We start from the raw sequence: 22609 nt of genomic DNA, 5'->3' as shown, positions 1-22609 counted from the left end.
TGTCAATACATAAACGATCAAATATAATTCCTACAATTTTGAGAGAAAAGATAATTAAGAATTGTATGATCTGTATCTTGCCAACAGTTTAAAAAGGGAAGACGTCCGCCAATATTTAACTACATCGAGTGGTTCCAGTCACAAGGTCCAGCAAGATGGGGAGTAGTCAAATATCAGCAGACTTCTTGATCATCTAGTGGTGTATCCGGCGTGTGGGTCTGATCCCTTCTCTATGATCCTAACCCCCTTTTTGCCATCTGGGACAATAAGGTTATAAAATTATCATAAGCTCAGCCTAGAAGGTTTGGCTTATTCTACATTGGTTTGTAGAATTTCAGTGATTTTACCTGGTAAGCTCAGGTAATATCTTCAGATGGGTCTGAGGACAGAGAATATATTCTAAACTATTTGTTAAAAGAAAATGTTTTCTTTTATAATGGATATGTATCTATATATTGGGGCTTTTGAATACATGTCTCTATTGTCCAGGGACCCTGGCAATTGGTACAAAATAGAATACATTTAGTATAAATTTGATTCATTTAATATTGCGCACAATGAATGTTTATATGGATAAATACATGACTCCTGCATATCCTATGAAAACCTATTTGTCTTGGGACAACACATGTTATTTTCATATAGATACAGTCACGGTTTCTACTGTATATCTTTACAACAATGATGGTATATAGAAAGTTCTTCATTTTGTTCTACCTCAGTTTTTTTTCTTATCATACATCACAGGACACAGAGCCATAGTAGTTACTATGTGGCTTATGGGCCGCCTTCAGGTGATGGACACTGGCACGCCCTAAGATAAAAAGTGCACTCCCTATATAACCCCTCCCACTACTGGGGGTATCTGTTTTGTAGCAAATAAATAAACGTGTATACCAAACAAGGGAAGGAAACCTCTGTGTCCCGTGATGTACTTCAAAGAAAGGGATTTTACAGGTAAGCTGTTTTAAAAATCCTATTTTCTTATCGTACATCACGGGGCACAGAGCCATAGTAGTTACTATGTGGGATGTCCCATGCAATGTCAACTGAAGGGAGGGAGAAACAACAAAAAGTAGGGCAATACGAGACTAGAGGACTAATACTGCAGCCTGCAGTACACTGCGCCCAGAGGAGATATCCTCATGACCTTTTACATCTATTTGATAGAATCTGGTAAATATATAGACTGAAGACCAAGTTGCGGTCTTGCAGATTTGAGCCATGAAGGCTTGGTGATGCACTGCCTAGGAAGTACCAACAGCCCTAGAGAAGTGCGTTTTGATTTGAGGGGGTGGAAACCACCTCTTAACCATGAGCTTGAGTGATTACTTGTTGAATCTATTTAGAATAGTAGATTTCTATGCTGCCTGTCCTCCTTTAGAACTTTCAGGCAACATGAATAAAAACAACCGGTTTCCGAATCTGAGCAATCGCCTTTAAGTAGACATTGACTGCTCTCACCGTCAAAAGTAGGTTCAATTCATAACCGGTCCCAGGAAATTATCCTGCCAACTTTCTGTTCAAACCTTTCGGGGACAAAGAAGTCTATTCCACAACTTGGATGTGAGCAGAATTCTGTACTGAACACTCTACTAGAGCTTTGGCCACTACATGAGCAGAAAAGCTGGTGCCACCCCAGATCAAATTTGTAAGGGGCCACGTGGTCAAGTTACCAGGTGATCAGCCATTTGGCAGAAAGGTCCTGCAGGCTATTGTCCCTCCCTAGTTGGTCTCATTTATCCTCTCAGGTGCTGTCCTGAAAGAAGTTTAGGGAAAATTCAAGTTAGCCTTAATGGTAACTTGTTTTCCAAGAGTCTTTCAGGACAGCAAAGACCCACCCTTGTTGTTTTTATGCTGTGACTAACCATATTCTGATGTGTTCCAGCTTGGGCCAGGGGTACTCTGCTACAACTGATGAGCTGTGGGGAGAAGCCTCCTTTTTAAGTTTGGAAGTGATGTTTCCTGTGGGGAAGTGGGTGGAGCGACTCAGGTGCTGTCCTGAAAGACTCTCGGAAAAACAAGTTACCGGCAAGTCTAACTTTTTATTTATTTTTTATTTAGAATCTCAGAAGAGCCAAGAAGACCAGAATCTCTGAGTTTAACAAATAGACAAAGGCAGCCATCTCCTCGCAGCCAAAATGAGAGGTAAAGTGGACAATAAATAAGAAGTTTAACCCCTCTGCACCTGGCGTCACCCGGCCCTTTAAGGGATTTCATGTGGTGGGCGGGGTTTATGATCATGTGACCACCATGATTGGCTGTCATGGAGGTCACATGATCAGAAAGCGCCTAAATGCAAGAAGCGATTGGAGCTTTCCGTTGGTCATCGGTAACATGCTCTCTCGGCACAGATGTGTCTGCTAATTGGTAAGCAAATATGCGGCCTCTTGGCACCAAGGCCCACCCGCCAAAAGGCAGTATATTTGCATACTGGGGACGCCTATGGGTTAACACTTATCGTTTCTGGACCAGCTTTTTTTTTTTTTTCCCCCCCAGTGTTTTTAATTTTTATCACACACAATTTGCACAACTGTTTACCAAATCTATATTTTTAGCAAAAGTTATACTGCAATTACCTTTTAAAGCACACATTTCCGCTAAATATAAAAGATGGCTGTTTTCAGGATACACACACCTTTAAGTGCTCAGAGCTAAGCACTTCAAGATTTATTCTGTGTAGAGGAGATCAGGGAATGGTTCTACAGTGGGTAAAATTATTTGATACCTGCAGCTTATAAGTTTCCCCACTTACAAAGAAATGAGAGGTCTATACATTTTTATTGTAGGTGTGTTTTAAATGATAGAGACAGAATATTGACCAACAATCCAGAAACAAACCAATTCTATAAATTAATTTGTAGTTCAGTGAATAAAATCAGTTTTTGATCCCTAAGCAAAACATGACTTAGTACTTGGTGGAGAAACCCTTGTTGGCAAGCACAGAGGTAAGACGTTTCTTGTAGTTGGTGACCAGGATTGCGCAGGTCTCAGGAGGGATTTTGGTCCACTCCTAATCTTCTCCTAATCCTTAAGGTTTCTTGGCTGTCTCTTGGCAACTCAGTTTCATCTCCTTCCATAAATTTTCTATAGGATTGAGGTCTGGAGACAGACTATGCCACTCCAAGACTTTAATGTGCTTCTTCTTGAGCCACTCCTTTGTTGCCTTGGCGGTATGTTTTTGGGTCATAGTCATGCCAGAAGACCCATCCACAACCCATCTTCAGTGTTATAGCTGAGGTAAAAAGACTCTCCTCCAAGACTTTACAATACATGGCCCCGTCCATTGGCCCCTAAATGCAGCAAAGTAAGCCTGTACCTTTAGCATAGAAACAGCCCCAAGTTTCCAAGTATAACATGTTTGTTTTATTTTTAAAACGGGACATTACAATCACTTTAAGCATTTAAAAAAGATCTGTAAAAGAGTGCACCAAAATCCCTCCTGAGATGTGTGCAAACCTGATCACTAACTACAAGAAACATCTTAACTCTGTGCTTGCTAACATGGGTTTCTCCGCCAAGTATGAAGTCATATTTTGCTTTGGGATCAAATACTTGACAGAACTGGTATCTGTTTACATAGACAGAGCCCATTCTGGCTCTCTGTGGAGCGATCACGGCCACCGGCACACCCCCCCTAGAGCTCTTAAAGTGGCCAATGTACACCTACGGCGATTCGCACAGCCTTGCCAACCTGCCGCATTATAATGAAGGCAGCTGGTCGGCAAGAAGTTAAACTCCACTGCTGTCCCAGTTTATAAACCCAATATAGGGGCAAAAAGTGTTTTCATACCCCTTATTCCACATTGGTTGTAACATTTTGTCATGTTAAAACCAAAAACGTAAATGTATTTTATTGTGATTTTATGTGATAGACCAACACAATTGTAAAGTGGAAGGCAAATGATAAATGTTTTTTTTCAAATTTTTGTTTTACAAATATGTGAATAGTGTAGCGTGCATTTGTATTCAGCCTGAGTCAATTTTTGTAGAATCACCTTTTCGCTGCAAGTCTTTTTGGGGATGTCTCTACCAGCTTTGCACATCTAGAGTGAAATTTTTGCCCATTTTTCTTTGCAAAATAGCTCAAGCTCTGTCAGATTGGATGGATAGCGTCTGTGAACAGCAATTTTCAAGTCATGCCACAGATTCTCAATTGGATTTAGGTCTGGTCTTTGACTGGTTCATTCTGACACATGAATATGCTCGAAACCATTCCATTGAAGCTCTGGCTGTATGTTTAGGGAGCTGTCGTGCTGGAAGGTGAACCTCTGCCTCAGTCTCAAGTCTTTTGTAGACTCTAACAGCTTTTTTCTAAGCTTGCCCTGTATTTGGCTCCATCCATATTCCCATCAACTCTGACCAGCTTCCCTGTCCCTGCTCAAGAAAAGCATTCCCACATGATTTTGCCACCACCATGTTTCACGGTGGGGATGGTGTGTTCGTTTTCTGCCATAATTGGCGTTTTGCTTTTAGGCCAAAAAGTTCAATTTTGATCTCATCTGACCAGAGCATCTTCCACATACATGATGGCTGTGTCCCCACATGGCTTCCTGCAAATGAGACTTAGGGCTTTCTTTCAACAATGGCTTTCTTCTTGCCACTCTTCCACAATGACCAGATTTGTGGAGTGCACAACTAATATTTGTCCTGTGGACATCTTCTCCTACCTGAGCTGCGGATCTCTGCAGTTCCTCCAGAGTTACCATGGGCCTCTTGGCTGCTTCTGATGCTCTCCTTGCGCTGCCTGTCAGTTTATTTCGATGGCCATGTCTTGGTCAGTTTGCAGTTGTGCCATACTTTTTCCATTTTCGGATGATGGATTGAACAGTGCTCCTTGAGATTTTCAAAGTGTGTGATATTTTTTATAACCTAACCCTGCTTTCAAATTCTCCACAACTTTATCCCTGACCTGTCTGGTGTTACTTGGCCTTCATGATGCTGTTTTTTCACTAAGGTTCTCTTACAAACCTCCTGAGGGCTTCACAGAACAGCTGTATACTGAGATCAAATTTAATACTGACACAAAAGCACACACAGGTTGGACTTGTGTCTTTTTTTTTTTTTTTTTTTCAACCTCGCCTACTATATAACTATTAAAGCGGAATTAAAGTTCGCTGCCATTGGGAGCTCATGTTGCATGACGTGTGCAAATCAATGGTTCCCTATGAGAGCCAATTTTAACTGGTCTAACACAAGTTGATCTGACTTTGAAAAAGTTTCCTGACTTTGGTCTGACTTTGATCCTACTTCAACCCATTGAATATCATTGAAGTGGGATCATCGTCTTAACTGATCTGACTTTGGCATGTGAAATGTGAAAATGCATGAGGTTCCCCCTCCATGACCATACCAGGCCCTTCAGTCTGGTATGGATGTTAAGGGGAACACCTACGTCCAAAGAAAGCCAAACAAAAAACCCTTATCGGAGCACGCAGCCCAACAGGTCAGTAAAGGGGGTGAACCATACCAGGCCATCTGCCCTTAACATGGGGATGTGGGTGCTTTAGGGGTGGGGGGGCCCTGCACCCTCCACCCCAAAGAACCTTGTCCCCATGCTGATGGGGACAAGGGCTTCTTCCTGACAACCCTGGGCAGTGGTTGTCGGGGTCTGCGGGTGGAGGAGCTTATCGGAATCTGGATGCCCCTTTTAACAAGGGTGCCCCCCCAGATTCCAGCCCCCCACCCTATGTGATTGAGTATGGGGTACATTGTACCCCTTCCCATTCACCTAAGAAAAGTGTCAAAAATAAAAACAGTACACAGGTTTTTGACCATAGTAATTTATTAAATCAGCCCTGCGTCTTTTGATTTCTTCTTCCCTTTCCGGCTCTTCTCCCTCTACTGCCAGCCCCCCCCCCCCCCCCCCAAAGCACCCATACCCTCATGTGCAAGCTATGTGGCCTGGTACGGTTCAGGAGGGGGGGGGGAGGCGGCGGGGGTCATTCGTTTGTCCTCACCCCATTTCCTGAGCTGCCCGACTGCGTACTTGGATAAGGGTCTGGTACGGAATTTGGCTGGGACCCCACGCCTTTTTTTGTGGCGGGAGGGTTCCCTTTAAAATCCATACCAGCCTGAAGGGCCTGGTATGGTCTTGGAGAGAAATACCATGCTGTTTATTTTTTTTTCTTTCATTTGGCATGGAGTTTCCCCTAAAGTTTCATACCAGACACAAAGTGCCTGGTATTGTCGGGAACAAAGTCGGATCCCTGTTCATTGAAGTCGGACTTCAAGTCGCAGGGCAAAGTCTGATCCACAGTTGTACGACTGTCGTGTCATACCAGTGTGAACCTGGCCTAAGGGGGATGAATGCAAATGCACGCCACACTTTTCAGATATTTGTGTAAACCATTTTGAAAATCATTCATCATTTTCCTTCCACTTCACAATTATGTGCCACTTTGTATTGGTCTATCACAAAAAGTCCCAATAACATATGTTTACATTAGTTGTGACATGACAAAATGTGAAAAATGTCAGTGTATGAATACTTTTTAAAGGCACTGTATGTGCTATGTATTGATACCCATTTCATGTTTGCAGTTCCCTGTTCTATCATTGCTTTTTAACGCAACATATTTTTGCTTTTTAGGTCTCAGTTGGATGCTATGTATCTTATTGCACTGACAAAAAGTTCTAACCAGGTAAAGCTACTAGTTGCATAAAAATAAATCATTTGGGGTCCTTGTGTTTTGCATGGCAGTTCTTTGGTTTATGTACATGAGCTTCTTGTTCACTAATACTTGCTTTTCTGCATCTAACCTCCACCACCTCCACTTCTTTGGGTTCCATAGACGGATACAGACCAGCGTAGGCGAGATTTGCTAGAATCCACCAGGAGGGAGGCACAACTAGCAGCCCAGCAGTATGAGGAGCAGAGGATAAGGGACAGTTTAACACACTCAGACTCTTTAAACGTAAGTCACTGCTGTGTTCATGGCATTTAAACAACAATTTGATAGTGGAAGAATTAAATTAAAAAAATATATATATATTTTTTTCTATTAAAAATGTAATTAGTACTGCGGTTTAAGGTTTTAGAAGCTGCTGGTGGATATAATCGTGGTCAAATTTTTAGCCTTGCCTTTTCCCTCACCAGTTCCTTGTTAACCCCTCTGCTGTAGATGTTACAGCACATGTACTCCCTTTTTGATCCTGCTGTAACTTGATTTATGTTAAATGCTGCAAGAGGCATGAGAATCTCTTGGATGCTGTTGGAACCGAAAAGAGAGAAAAATCTTAATATACTCTTTTAGAAAACCATTAGGTCTGATCTATAGTAAAACTCAAGGATTCTTCACAGTAAAATAGGGAGAAGGCACTCCAGAGAAGGTAGGCTAAAAAATAAAGCATCATTTTTTTTTTTTTTTTTTTGGTCACCACTGCAGAGGCGAAGGCTGCAAGCCAAAGCCCAACATAGTTATGTGGAGCCACTTTCTGTAGCATTATTCTGTGATCTCAGTGGTAGGCAGAACCTTGATGCCCTGGACTAAAGGGATGTGGGTTTAATGATGTTGAATTCATGAGTGTGAGGGACAGCACCAGAGATCAGGTGCGGTATAGCTGCTTATATATAGATATAGATATATAAATGTACACACACAGTTGTGTTCAAGTTTGCATACCCTGGCGGAAATTGTGAAATTAATATGACTGATCATGATCAAAAAACTGTCTTTTATTTAAGGATGGCAATCACATGAAGCCATTTATTATCACATACTTTTTTTGTATCCTTTTTAAATCATAACCAAATTCACCCAAATGGCCCTGATAAAGTTTACATACCCTGGAATGTTTGGCCTTGGTACAGACGGTGGCACACACAGGTTAAAATGGCAATTAAAGGTTACTTTCCCTCATTTATGGCTTTTTGAATTACAATTAGAGTGTGCGTATAAATAGTCAATGAGTTTGTTAGCTCTCATATGGATACACTAAGCAGTCTAGACACTGAGCCATGAGGGGAGGTAGAAAAGAACAGTCAAAAAGCCTGTGTAACAAGGTAATGAAACTTTACAAAGATGGAAAAGGATATGAGAAGATATCCAAAGCCTTGAATATGCCAGTCAGTGCTGTTCAATCACTTAAGTTGAAAATTTGGGGATCTCTTGATACCAAGCCAAGGTCAGGTAGATCAAGAGAGATTTCAGCCACGACTGCCACAGGAACTGTTCGGGATACAAAGGAAAACCCACAGGTAACCTCAGGAGAAATACAGGCTGCTCTGTAAAAAGATGGTGTGGTTGTTTTTAACTACTTTATAGAGCGACTTCCTGTCCCACTTACTCCTTCCGCACACGGGCCACCTAGGCGGCGACTCCTCTCCCCTAGGCGGCCCCTCCCTCTCTACAATCTTCTGGGACATGTGACAGGTCCCAGAAGATTGACTTCCACTGGGAGAGTGCATGCACCGGCCGTGAAGCCGCAAGCCGGCACGGCCGGGTGCCCACAGTTCCAATGGATGTGCCAGGGAGAGGAGCGGGGCTCCATGCGGCCGCATCGCTGGACTGTGGAACAGGTTAGCGTCTGTTAAGTCAGCAGCGCTTTAATGGCAAAATTTCACAACTTCTGCCAGGGTGTGTGTGTATGTATATGTGTGTGTGTATATATATGTATATATATATATATATATATATATATATATATATAATATCATTTTAAACCTGCTGGGTACTTTGCTAATGTAGAATTTTCCCTCAAAGTAGAACTGTTAATAATGGATAACATATATATATATATAGTATAATACTGTATATTCGACTTTCGGGGGGTATACCGGGATGATGCCTGCAGGCGTCACTTATGATTTTCTCGGCTGACAATGGCGCCTGATTTTAAAACCATATACAGTATTCAGATTCGCAGTTTTCAGCGATCTGAATACTTTGAAGTGCAAAGGAGGGATTGTATCCCTCCATAAAGAGTACTTGTCACCACCTATTACTGTCACAAGGGATGTTTACATTCCTTGTCACAGAAATAAAAGTGAACAAATTAAAAAAACAAAAAAAAACCACAATTTAATAATATAGAAATAAAATAAAAACATTTTTTTAAAGCGCCAAAGAAAACGCATATGGAAGTCGCTCCCGCATATGTAAACGGTGTTCAAATCACACATGTGAGGTATCGCTGCGATCATCGGAGCAAGACCAATAATTCTAGCGCTAGACCTCCTAACTCTAACCTGGTAACTGTAAAAAATAAAGCGTCGCCTATGGAGATTTTTAGGTACCGTCGTTTGTCGCCATTCCACGAGTGCATGCAATTATGAAGTGTGACGTGTTTGGCGTAACATAATCTTTCACATTATATAAAAAAATTGGGCTAACTTTACTTTCATTTTTTTAAACTTCATGAGTTTCCCTTTTCCCAAAAAGTTGAATTTAAAACCACTAATTTGCTGCACAAATATTGTGTGACATAAAATATTGCAACAATTGCTATTTTATTTTCTAGAGTCTCTGCTAAAAAATAGTGTGTGTGTGTGTCATATAATTATGATGTATATTATGATGTTTGGGGGTTCTAAGTAATTTTCTAACAAAAAATACGGATCTTAACTTGTCAGAAATAGTCTTAGGCATGAAAGGGCTAAACTTCATTTCCTGATTGTCCCACTCCTTGCCTACCTCTGACAACTTCCTATTAATCCATCTCTGTGTTGGTTAAGCATGTCTACTAATAGGAAGGTTTGAGTTGTGGGAAAATGGTAGGCCAGTCCTCTCCTTCTGTTATGCTAGAGCAACTCTGTAATTAATTTTTTTGGAGGTATTTGAGACGATGTTTAAAGGTATGTGTAAGCACCAGCAAGTTCCTACGGTTTAATCCTGCAGCCAGTGTAGAACATTTCCATGATAGGCAGGGCTACTTTAAGTAGGTCGGATGGAATACCTAGGTTTCTGTAATTATATTTGACCAGCTTTGCATATTGCACTTTTAATGACCTGCATAACTGTCCTGTTATAGATCAGTTGCAAATGGAAAAAAGTAAAACTGCCTTGCTACATGGTGTTTAATTACTGGCATGTATAATTGATGATCCATCATTGTTACTCATAAGTTCAGTGATCTCAGGGTTTGCGTTGAAGCAGATGGTTTAAGGAGCACATATTTTCCTTCCTTTTTTTTTTTTCAAAAATTGTCGCTCTATTTTTGTTTTATAGTGCAAAAAATAAAAACTGCAGGGATGATCAAATACCACTAAAAGAAAGCTCTATTTGTGGGGGTAAAAAGGACGTCAATTTTGTTTGGGAGCCACATAGCACGACCACGCAATTGTCAGTTAAAGCGACGCAGTGCCGAATCGCAAAAAGTGGTCTGGTCTTAAGCCAGCAAAATGGTCCGGTCTGAAAGTGGTTAAGAAAAAGGGGAGGGAGGATGCACTGGACTGCGGCAAGAACGCACATGCAGAAAATAATTTGGGATGCATCCGGACTGCTTTTCTATGGTGTGAACTGGCCCTAAGAAGTCTTATTGATACGCATCATAATTATTTTTTTATATTTTTCGACTGATTTAAGAGCAGTTCTGAAATCAAATAACTTTCCTGCGAGAACTTCATCAAAAAAATGGCCAAGGGAAGTTAATTTTATGTCCTGATCTAGCAAGAGGTGCTGCAAGTCTTGCTTACTTTGTTGATTTATACTTCCAGTATATGGTGGAGCTAACCAATTCAGCGTTTTATTTTCTTTTAGCAGAAAGCACTGAGTCCAGAGAAACGGAGCCCATTGGATAATGAGGTATGTTAAATCGCATATAGTTGTCCTTGTTTAGCCATCTCTAATCAGCTGTTGAGGCTATTATTAGTCTTTATTATATTGGGTTTAGTTCCACAGATCCCTGGTAAAAAACAGCCTTGTTCTAGTTTGCCTTACCATCCTGGTATTGCTTATATTTTCTGTTTTATTCTACTATAAAGCTTTGATCAATCAATTAGGCTATTGTGACCTCTGATGAGCTCAAACTTGTGCTGGGTCAGTGAGTCACAGGATCGTAAAGTAAGGATAAAGCCAGCCATAGACAGCGATTTTTCTTTTATGCACCCACATCTCAGTTAATGGGGGAATCCCTCCCGCAGAGCCATCTCTGCCAGAACACAGTGATTACTGCTATTGGCTATAATGGCCTCTAACAGTAATCGCATGTTAAACCCAACAGACTGGCTGTACCCAAGTTGATTGATCAACATGGGTACAATCACCCTGCCCCTGCATGGTTCGAATCTTGGCCAGTCCCTGCTGAACCAACTGAGATTCAAACCGTCTATGGCCAGCTTAAGAATTACAGCCCCACAGCCTGCACCTTCAAAGACAGGAATGCAGCTTTCTTATTTGTAATGACTGGATAGGTTTAGTTTACAAAGTTATTTCTTAGTTCGGCTTTTGCCATAGACTGTCCAAGGGGGTAAAAACTTCTTATAGGCACAGTATATTCAAATTATATGAACTATATTCTTTCAGGCTTATTGGTCAACAAATGTATAGTTCTCCAAGGATATGGTTATTGTCTGTGAGCCCAGTAACAGTTTAAAAACTGCATCCGTTGTGAGATATATAATTTATGGTATACAATCTTGCTTTCATAGCATAAGTTGTGTTAAATTTGTATATTGGGTTAGTTTAAAGCTAAACGACTCTGATGAAATGCCTTGCATGCTAGAAGAACAACACTGGTTTTGTGAGTTGACAAGGTCATGAAGGGGAGGATGAATAGCTCCTTCACAGTTGCTGCTTGTAACCCCTTGCAGCATCAGATCATTGCTGTGGGGAGTACCCATCATCATTGGAGGGAGGACTTTCAGCAGAACATGGATGCACTTTTATTAGATTCAACTTATGTGACGAAGTGATGTGTGCTCAAAAATGTTTTCACTTGTTCAGCTTTGAGAGTGGTATCCTGTGTGTAAATCTGATAATACACTGGAAATTGAGATTTATTGCCTCTTCATTGAGGGAAATGGGACAATTTGGTTATACTGTAATCTACAGGAGGATTCGGACACTGGAAAACAAGCTGTTACCAGTTCAATATAACCCCTCCCACACTCAGCATACATACATTTTTTTTTTTCTAGTGTAAAATGGGGATAGATATCTTTTTTTCTCTAAGAAATGTAACCATTTTTACCAGTCCATTTTCTGTCAAAATGTTTTCATTTAAAATCTCTATACAGACTGCTTGCGCTGGTCTCTATACACAGATATTTTGAATTGCCATATCCTCAGCAATGGCTTAGGAGGCCCAACCTGAACTCCACTGGTCTGGATGATTGCAGAGCTAGCTTCGAAAAAGTTTTTATAGCACTGGGTTCTGCATAGTGGTACCTTTCAGACCTTAAAGTGGTGTTCCACAGAAAAAAAAAAATCGTTAAAATTCCTAAAAAGAAAAAAAAACATTTGGGGAAAAAAGTGGACCTCACCTCTAAATGCTTGTTGCTAGGGGGTCGCTTGTAGTCTGCCTTCTTCAGTGCCTGGGCTGGTGACATCAATTCCCCTCGGCACAGGAAGGGCTCGGTTCTGCCCCCTCCCTCCTGTCAGTCATCTGGGACACGTTACAGGTCCCAGATGACTGCGCGGCCAATCGCGGCGTCGCTCGTGCATGCGCAGTGGGTGCCCACAGTTGCAATGCTGGTGCCACCGAGCGATGGGGGGGGGGGACTAGTGGGGCTTCGATCCCTCTGTATCGCTGACCCCTGGAACAGGTAAGTGTCCAATTATTAAAAGTTAGCAGCTGCAGTATTTGTAGCTGCTGACGTTTTAATTTTTTTTTTTTTTCTTTTGTGGAAACTCCCCTTTAATGTACGTTAGTCCCAGAATTCTTTTTCAGGTCCCATGCCATGGCACACCTTTGATAGACAGTGCATCTGGAAAGTATTCATAGCTTTTACTTTTTCCACATTTTGTTTAGGTTACAGCCTTCTTCCAGAATTGAATAAATTCATTATTTTCCTCAAAATTCTACAAACTATACCCCATAGTGACAACATGAAGTAAGTTTGTTTGAAATCTTTGCAAATTCATAAAAAAAGGGAATAAAAAGAAATCACATGTACATTAGTATTCACAGCCTTTGCTATGACACTCAAATTTGAGCTTAGATACATCCTGTTTCCACTGATCATCCTTGAGATGTTTCTACAACCTGATTAGAGTCCACCTCTGTTAAATTCAGTTGATTTGACATGATTTGGAAAGGCACACACCTGTCTATATAAGGTCCCACAATTAACAGTGCATGTCAGACCAAGCCATGAAGTCCAATGAATTGTCTGTAGACCTAAGAGACAGGATTTTATCACAGCACAGATCTTGGGCAGGGTACATAAAAATTGCTGCAGCATTGATGGTCACAATGAGCACAGTGGCCTCCATAATCTGTAAACGGAAGAAGTTTGGAACAACCAAGACTTTTCTAGAGTGGGCCACCTGGCCAAACTGAGTGATTGGGGGAGAAGGGCTTTGGTGAGGGAGATGACCAAGAACCCGATGGTCATTCTGACAGAGCTCCAGTGTTTCTCTTTGGAGAGAGGAGAACCTTCCAGAAAAGCAACCATCTCTGCAGCGCTCCACCCATCGGGCCTGTATGGTGGAGTGGCCAGATGGAAGCCCCTCCTAAGTAAAAGGCACAGGACAGCCTGTCTGGAGTTTCCCAAAGGGGACCTTAAGGACTCTCAGACCATTAGAAACAAAATATCCAATACCTGCCTCATGCTGCAGGGAAGTTTTTCAGTGGCAGGAACTGGGAGACTAGTCAGGATCGAGGGAAAGATGAATGCAGCAATGTACAGAGACCTACTTGATGAAAACCTGCTCTCCAGCGCGCTCTGGACCTCTGACTGGGACGAAGGTTCATCTTCCAACAGGACAGCGACCCAAAGCACACAGCCAAGATAACAAAGGAGTGGCTACGGGACAACTCTGTGAATGTCCTTGAGTAGCCCAGCAAGAGCTCAGACTTGTACCCAATTGAACATCTCTGGAGAGATCCGAACCGACGCTCCCCATCCAATCTAATGGAACATGAGAGGTCCTGCAAAGAAGAATGGGAGAAATTGCCCAAAAATAGGTGTGCTAAACTTGTAGCTTCATACTCAGACTTAAAGGGGTTGTAAAGGTTAATGAAAAAAGGTGAAAAAAAAAATCTTACGATCACTGGCCCCCCAGCCCCCACCTCCCGTTATACTTGAGCCCTGGAAAGTCCTGCATCGTGAACGTGCTCTTCCTTTGCTCGGTCTTCTCGGCTCTTCATTGGATAGATTGATAGCAGCACAGCCATTGGCTTGCGCTGCTGTCAGTTAACTCCAATGACACAAGGGCTGGGGCCGAGTCCTGTAGTTGGCGGTTATGGATGCTGAATGCAGGACTCTGGAGCCTGCCTGCAAGGTAACCCCCTTGGGAAAGCGCTTCCCAGAGGGGGGTATCAGAAGTGGGGAAGAGCTGAGACAGCCTCCGAGGGACCCCAGAAGACAAGAAACGGGGGCCACTCTGTGCAAAACAAGCTGCACAGTGGAGGTAGGTATGACATGTTTGTTGTGGGTTTTTTTTTTATTAATCAAACCTTTAGTGCCACTTTAAGGCTGTAATTTGTACCAAAGGTGCCTCAACAAAGTATTGACCAAAGGCTGTGAAGACTATGTACGTGGGGTTTTTTTTTGTAATAAATTTGCAAAGATTTCAAACAAACTTCTTTCCGGTTGTCATTATGGGGTATTGTTTGTAGATTTTTGAAGAAAATGATTTGAATCATTTTGGAATAAGGTTGTAACAACAAATTGTGGAAAAAGTGAAGCGCTGTGAATACTTTCCAGATGCACTGTAATCCATTCTCTGAAGGTTCACTTTGTAAAGAGGCTATGTGGGTTGAGCACATGGAAATAAAGAAATATTTAGACTGTTGGGCACCTTTTTATTATCCCTTTTTGCCAATTTTTACATGAAATGGTTAATGGTGAAGGACGGAACGATGAAGCGCTGAATTTAGGAGAGTTTTGCATGAGCGATCCCAACATTATTATCTCTGCAGAGCCTTCGCCCTCTATTGGCTGAATCTGGGTCACAGTAGTGCACAATTAGGTGCACTCCTGTAACTCAAAAGAGCTTTATTGTCAAGGCACACTCTTCTGGATCTGTGAGGGCTTTTTGGCATCAGACAATGGTTTCCCAGATTTGCAAGGCTACTATCTGGTTCTCTGTTCTCACATTCACAACCAGATGAATGTTTAGCTCTAATCTGATGTAAGGTCTTTCAAGCAGTCCTTTGAACTGCATTAAGTTTCCAGTTATGTTTTTTTTATGTGTGCCTGTTATAGTTCTGTCACTGTTGCCTGCCATTTAGGAGGGCTGGTTTTAGATATCCCAATTGTGCCAATCAATGAAGGCAAAAGAATGTAGTTTATTGGTTTGGCAAAAGTTATAGACAAACTATGGGATATTTTTATGGAATTTTTATTTATTTTACTAGTAATGGCAGCAATCAGCGACTTATAGTGGGACTGCGATATTGCGGCGGACAAATCAGACACTAGCTACAACTTTTTTTTGGGAACCAGTGACACACGAATAGTGATCAGTGCTAAAAATATGCACCGTCACTGTACTAATGACACTGGCTGTGAAGGGGTTAACATGAGGTGCGATCAAAGGGTCGACTGTGTGCCTAGCCTGTGTTTTTGTACAGTGGTAAGTGCTTTTACTAGGGTAAGACATGGATCCATGTCCCTGATTTGCAGGAACACAGGATCTGTGCCTTGCCTACTGACAGAAGGGCAAGCTGCCTTGTTTACATAGGTAGACTGCCATTTTGCCTCCTCTACCAAATGATTGGCGGGTGCCGGCGGACTTTGGAGGTTATTTACTAAAAGCAAGTCCACTTTGCACTGAAAGTGCACTTGGAAGTAGTCATTGTTGATCCAAGGGGGATATGCAAGGAAAATAAAAAAAACAGCATTTTAGCTTGCACATGAATGGATGTTAAAATCAGCAGAGCTTCCACTCATTTCAGATCTCTCCCTATAGATTTAGAGTGATTGCACTTGTAGTGCAAAGTGGATTTACCTTTCGTAAATAACCCCCCAGTGAGTACATGATTGGGTCACGCTGTGTATATAATCAGTGTGAGTGAGCCGGCGGCGTGCATTTGCACCCGCTACCCTGAAGAGCCAGATCACATCTTACCCTGTAAAAGTAAAACTTCTATAGGGAAGTCAGCAAGTGGTCAATACTAGCAGGTTGTGCTGGGAGTGGGAGGGGTATACTAGACGGGTTGCTGGGTTTTTCTTGCCAGTGTCCAAATTCTCCTGTAGCCAGAATAACAGAATTGTCTATGTATCTGATGTTCCTCTTTGAATTCCAAGAAATAAAAAATCCTCTGTTTAGTTTAGAAGGCTTTTCATTTCTGTTTAACAAGCCTTTTAAGGCTCCGTTCACATTTGAGCATCTCCAAAGTTGCACGCTTTCAGTGCGACTTTGATGCAACTTTGATCTGACTTTACCTTCCCTTGACCAAAGTCGCACCAAAGTAATGCAGGCACCTTTTCAAAGTTGCACTGATTTGAATGGGTGCCATTGAAAAGAATGAGTTATGTCATGCGCTGTTGATGTCCAAATTCGCATAACAAGTCCCACAAGTGTGAATGGAGCCTTAATCTTTGGGTTTTTCATTTCAGTGTTGAGGTGTACGATTGATGTGTGGTGCTTTTTTTTTTTTTTTTTTTCTTTGTCCGTGTGTCCCCAAAGAACATATAGTACTTTGCCTTATTTTTTTTCTGTTATACCTGTACCTTCACTACATTACTGCCCAGTAAAAAAATTACCAGCTTGTAGGTACCTCCTAAAAGAGTTTAGAAACAATGCTGGCATGCATTTGGACTTTATGTAGTATTAAAGCATATCTAAACCTAAAACCAAATTTTAATATTGAAGCTTACCAGTCCTTCGATGTGGTGGTAGCTTTCGTTTTCACTGAAAATTTAAAAACAAGTAAGGAAAATACCTGTTGATCTTGGCTGAAATGCTATTGTATAGTTAGATAGTAGGCGAGATTGAAAAAAGTCCAACCTGTGTGTGTGCTTTTTATGTCCGCATTACATTGTATATCCCTGTATGTTGTGGTTGTTCAGGTGCTTATCTAATAGTTTCTTGAAATTATCGTTGCTCCCTGCTGAAACCACTGCTTGTGGAAGAGAATTCCACATCCTTGCCGCTCTTGCAGTAAAGAACCCTCTACGCAATTTAAGGTTAAACCGATTCTCTTCTAATTTTTGTGAATGGCCTCCTGTCTCTTTAAATTCCCTTTCCTTCAAAAGTGTTATCCCTATTGTGGGGTCAGCAGTACAGTATTTGTACATTGAAATAATATCCCCTCTCAAGCGTCTCTTCTCCAGAGAGAAAAAGTTCACTGATGGTAACCTTTCCTCATAACTAAGGTCCTCCAGTCCCTTTATTAGCTTTGTTGCCCATCTCTGGAGTTTCTCCAGTTCAAGCACATCCTTCCTGAGGACTGGTGCCCAGAACTGGACGACATACTCCTGGTGCGGCCAGACTAGAGTCTTTTAGAGTGGGAGAAAATATTGCTTTATCTCTGGAGTTAATTCCCTTTTTAATGCATGCCAATATTCTGTTTGCTTTGCTTGCAGCAGCCTGGCATTGCATGCCACTGCTGAACCTGTCATCTACTAGGACCCCCAGCTCTTTCTCCATCCTAGATTCCCCCAGAGTCTCCTAGTGAGTAGATTGCGTTCATGTTTTTGCTACCCAAATGCATTATTTAAAATTTTTAAATGTAGTTGCCCACCCCAATTTGTTCAGCTTTTATTGTAAAGTTTCCACATCCTGCGGAGAAATTATTGCCTCGCTTAGCTTTACATTGTCTGCAAATACTGAGCTGTTTATTCCATCCTTAGATCGTTTACGAATAAATTAAATAGGATTGGTCCAGGACAGAACCCTGGGGGACCCCGCTTTCCACACCAGACCATTCTGAGTCTTGTTTACTTTTAGTTACTAAAATTTTGTATATAGTCCCTTGTCATCCCCTCCAAGAGCTTGCATACTATTGATGTTAGGCTAACTGGTCTGCAATTCCCAGGGATGTATCTTGGCCCTTTTGTGAATCTTGGTGCTACATTGGCTTTTCTCCAATCAGCTGGTACCTTTCTAAGCAGTAGACTGTTCGTAAAAATTGGGACCAATGGTCTGGCAATTACTTGACTGAGTTCCTTAAGGACCCTCGGCAGCAATCCATCTGTTCCTGGTGACTTATTAATGTTAAGTTTTTTTTTTTTTTTCTAAATGTATTTCTAATTCTATCCTCTTTAGCCATGAGGGTGCTTCCTATGACGTGTCATGAGGATAAAGATTGTAGTTTTGGTTACTGAAGCCCCCCATTTCCCTCGTGAAGACTGAGGAGAAGAATAAATTCAATACTTTTTTCATCTCTCCATCCTTAGTAACCAGATTCCCTTCATCATTCTTAATGGGGCCAATATGCTTTGACCTCCCTTTCTTAGTATTTATATACGTAAGCAATTTCTTGGGATTTTTTACTCTCCTCTATGTGCCTTTAGTGCTTTTATCTTAGCTGCCCTGATTGCACCCTTACATTTCTTGTTGCATTCTTTGTAAATTTGGAATGCTGATGATCCTTCAGCATTGTATTTTTTTGAAGGCCTTCTCCTTTGTTTTTATATGCATTTTTACATTAAAATTAAGCCACCCAGGACTTTTATTAGCGCTTTTTTAAATTTATTTCCCACTGGGATGCACTGGCTTTATACCCTTATTTAATATGCTCTTAAAGCATACCCGTATTTCCTGTGTTCTTTGTTCCTATGATTTCATCCCATTTAGTACCTTCTCGCAAGGATCGAAGTTGGCTTTTGAAATTCATTGTCTTTGTATTCCACTTATGTTTCCTATTTGTGTGATTTATACTGAAATAAATTGACTTGTAATCGCTGTTTGCTAAATTGCCCTGTATTTCCACATCTGTGATCAGGTCTGTATTAGTAATCAGTAGGTCTAGTAGCGCTTGGTTTCTAGTTTGTGCATTTACCATCTGACCCATGAAATTGTCCTGCAAGTCATTTAGGAAATGGCGAGCTTTAGATGAATGCGTGGTTCCTTCTGCCCTGTCTGTTTGGATTATTAAAATCCCCCATTATAATGACACTTCCCATCCTTGCTGCTAATTCAAATTGTGATAGGAGGTCCACCTCCCCTCCTCACTCCTGGTTAGGGGGCCTATAGCAGTGATGGCGAACCTTGGCACTCCAGATGTTTTAGAACTACATTTCCCATGATGCTCAGCCACTCTGCAGTGTAGTTGAGCATCATGGGAAATGTAGTTCCAAAACATCTGGGGTGCCAAGGTTCGCCATCACTGGCCTATAGCATACTCCCAGTAATACTTTCCCGTTAGTTTCCAGATTGTCGTCTCACATTCACTTGTACATAATTTTTGATATACAGGCATACCGCCACTCTATCCCTGCAATGTGGTTTTTCAATTTCTGTGAATATGGCAAAAGGGAGCTTATTTTTATCTGCTAGTCCGGTCAATTCACGTAATGATAAAGGAAGGCAGACATGAAATCCAGCCTGTGAGAAGGCCATTGTTGTCCCTATAGATACAATGGAGAATTTCATATAAACGCGGCTCCGGCCACTCACAGCGCCGGAGCCGCGATACCCGGAAGAAACTCAGAGGGAGCATGTCAGCTCCCTCGGCGTGGATCGGGCCAGATGTCGGGGCCTCGTTCTAAGGTAAGTATTTCATAATGAGCTAGTATGCGGTGCATACTAGCTCATTATGCCTTTTGCTTTGCAGGTTTAAAAAAAAAAAAATGTGCGGGTTTACTACCGCTTTAAGAGTAAAATGCTCGAAGAAAAAAGCTAATGCAGCTACTACATCTTAGGACTGGTATGGTGTTTAAATGTACTTTTTAACCTCCCTGGAGGTATGATTAGTTCTGGTTTTAGGTGCTGAAAGTGGTACAATTATTTTGCATGGCAATCTGGCGTTTGAACAGATTTAAGAGTTATTCCTAAGAATTACAAGACTACAATATAAAAGTCTAGCAGACATCCCGGGTATGATGAAGTTTATAATATAATAAACAATAATAAAAATTATTCAATAATTTAATCAAATCCAAAAACACTAAATCTAATGACAGCAACAATTCTGCAAATTTCAGTGTTTGATGACGATTTTCCCCACAAATCGCTATCGCTCAATTCTGCAAGTGATTATAATTTATTATCGCTGTTTTCTAGTTGGTCTAAAATCACTTTTGAGATAAAGGAACACTTTTTGGTTTCTATGGGCAATCTCCAAATTCCAGGCAGAAAAAACAGTATTTATAATATAAAAGTGCATGCAGGGCACTGCAGACCACTAGGGACAAAGGGGGTGTGTCATTTTTTTATACAGTACTGTAATCTGTAAGATTACAGTACTGTGTGTTTTGTGCGTTTTTACTTTTTTGAATTTGGCGCCAATCTCCACTCCCGTGCGCCGTAACAACGCAGGGAACGGAGCTCGGCGGCACTCGGGCACTGTGTGAATCGAGTGGAGGACTTTGCTGGATCCAGGGGACAAAGTAAGAAACTTCTCCCTGTGTCCTCCCTGTATCCAGCGATGCGATCCCGAGTCTCTGGATTACTGCTAGGGATTTTAAAGGAGAACACTGACCAAGGGTTCTGAAAAGGTAATTTTAGATTAAAGCAGAACTCCAGGATGGGCAAAAAATCTCCCACTAGTACACCCCCCACATAGCACACTAAACAGTTCTTACATTTGTGAAATTCGTTACCAAGCAAGAGAAACGTTGAATTGAATTTTCAGGAAGTTAGCTCTGCAGTTCAAAAAATGCTGCCTGTTTTCTGGCAAGGAGGAGGCGTTAGAACAGGGATTACATCATATCCTCTCCCCTCTTTACACTGTCATTAAACTACATTTCCCTTCATACTTTGCATATTGCACTGAATGTGGGAGGTACACCAGGCCTGTGTACACTAAATGTGAACAAGTCCACTTCAACATAAATCACACCCCTCATTCTGCAGGCACACTGCTGAGTACAACACAACAGTTAGGGGAAATTGTTATAACTGTAAAGGATGTCTGTGCTCTCCCCCTCCAGCCACAGTGCCCATTAGTGCAGCCTTATCAATGCAGCTTATCAGTGTGGGGAATGGGAGCAGTGCCGGCAGGGAGGAGGAGAGAGCAGAAGAGGACACCACCTCTATGGGCAGCTCAGACTGGAGGGCTGTGAGGCGCTCTCTGCCCACTACAGCGAGCAAGGCGGAAGTTAAAGTCCCTGCTCACTTTCAGTGGATTACAAGGGGGCATGTCAGACTGCTGGCTGAGGCTACTGGAGGGGGATAGCAGCCAGCGGTCTGACAAACAGGAAATCACCAGGCAATAACTGTTTTTCAGCAAGTTCAGAAGGCTATTTCAGAGGAACTACAGAGTTCAGAAGAACATGCCTGACACAGTTGGTTAAGGTAGGGGATCAGCAAGGAGAATATGGAAAAAAATTGTTGCCTGGAGTTCTGCTTTAAGAAAAACTGATTCTTGCTTTTTGTAGTATTATTTTGTAGATATAAGAATAGGCAGAGCAATGCCTATATTGCTCTTCTGTGCAGCTTCCCACACTGCATTTTAATCGCACTGCCCTTGCGATCTGCTGCCAGGGTCAGTGCAAAGTTAACACCACAAACACAGGTTGTAAATGCAGTGCATGTGATTTCAGCCCATTCATTTTGAATTGGATCAAATTTCACTGTACAGAACTGCATATGAATTGCACAGGAATCGCACAGCGTTCTTATGTGATTGAAATGCAGTTCCTATTGTGAATAGGCCGTAAAATGTCAGGTGACCTCTTGCTGCTGAAACTGAAGCCTCAGGTTCAGTCAAAGTGAGAAAAAATTAATAGAATAATCTAAATCTTTTATAAGCAAGTCTGCATTGTTGCTTTAAATAAACCAAATATTTTTATTGCATAAGACCAATCATGAACAGTCTAAATGTTTCTCTCAATATTTTTTATAGATATGTTTGTGTTTTTTTTTAGACTCCATTTATATGTAGGATACATTTCTTTAGCCATTTCCCCTGTCTATAGGTGTTGAATTATCAGGCATGTGCAGTTTTATTTATCATATTGTCATGTTAATGTACACAGGAAGTTTTAAAACCTATCCTGAATTGTTGCCTTTTAGAAGCATTGTTTTTTTTTTTTTTTTGCAAATAGTCAAAAATGAAAACCGCCTGTAAATGAAACACAGCTAAATGCGAGTTACCGCATTTACACGCTTTTGCAGGCATTTGCCGTTTCAAATGCCTGTCAACATCTGCTCTGAACGCATTTTTTTGCTTTCCAAAAAATGCTTCTAAGCTCAACTGCCTAGAAACTACTATAAGACCCCTTTCACACCACACCGCTGATAGCGTCGGCGGTAAAACGCCGCTATTTTCATCAGCGTTTTACCGCCGGATTTGCGGCACATTTCGGCCGCTAGTGGGGCGCTTTTACCCCCCGCTAGCGGCCGCGAAAGTTTTAAAACCGCCGGCAATACGCTGCAATTGCAGCGTTTTG

General features: G+C 41.6%; 1 protein-coding gene across 11 annotated transcripts in view; it reads left to right on the top strand.

Moving 5' to 3' along the window:
• LRCH3 (leucine rich repeats and calponin homology domain containing 3) overlaps positions 1-22609 on the top strand; it is a 151216-nt gene that overhangs the window by 100718 nt on the left and 27889 nt on the right. For 5 of the 11 annotated variants that reach the window (XM_077487690.1, XM_077487686.1, XM_077487682.1 and 2 more), the window contains exons 11-14: positions 2065-2148; positions 6593-6644; positions 6795-6917; positions 10701-10745. In XM_077487690.1, coding sequence (XP_077343816.1) covers positions 2065-2148; positions 6593-6644; positions 6795-6917; positions 10701-10745 — 304 coding nt within the window. The remainder of the gene's footprint in view (positions 1-2064; positions 2149-6592; positions 6645-6794; positions 6918-10700; positions 10746-22609) is intronic. The other 6 variants (XM_077487683.1, XM_077487689.1, XM_077487685.1 and 3 more) reach the window with 2 other exon arrangements.

This window comes from Lithobates pipiens, unplaced genomic scaffold (assembly GCF_037356315.1).
Source record: "Lithobates pipiens isolate NorthernLeopardFrog02 unplaced genomic scaffold, aLitPip1_a1.2 Scaffold_18, whole genome shotgun sequence".
NCBI lineage: Eukaryota > Metazoa > Chordata > Amphibia > Anura > Ranidae > Lithobates > Lithobates pipiens.
This window is presented reverse-complemented; position numbering and strand designations above follow the sequence as displayed.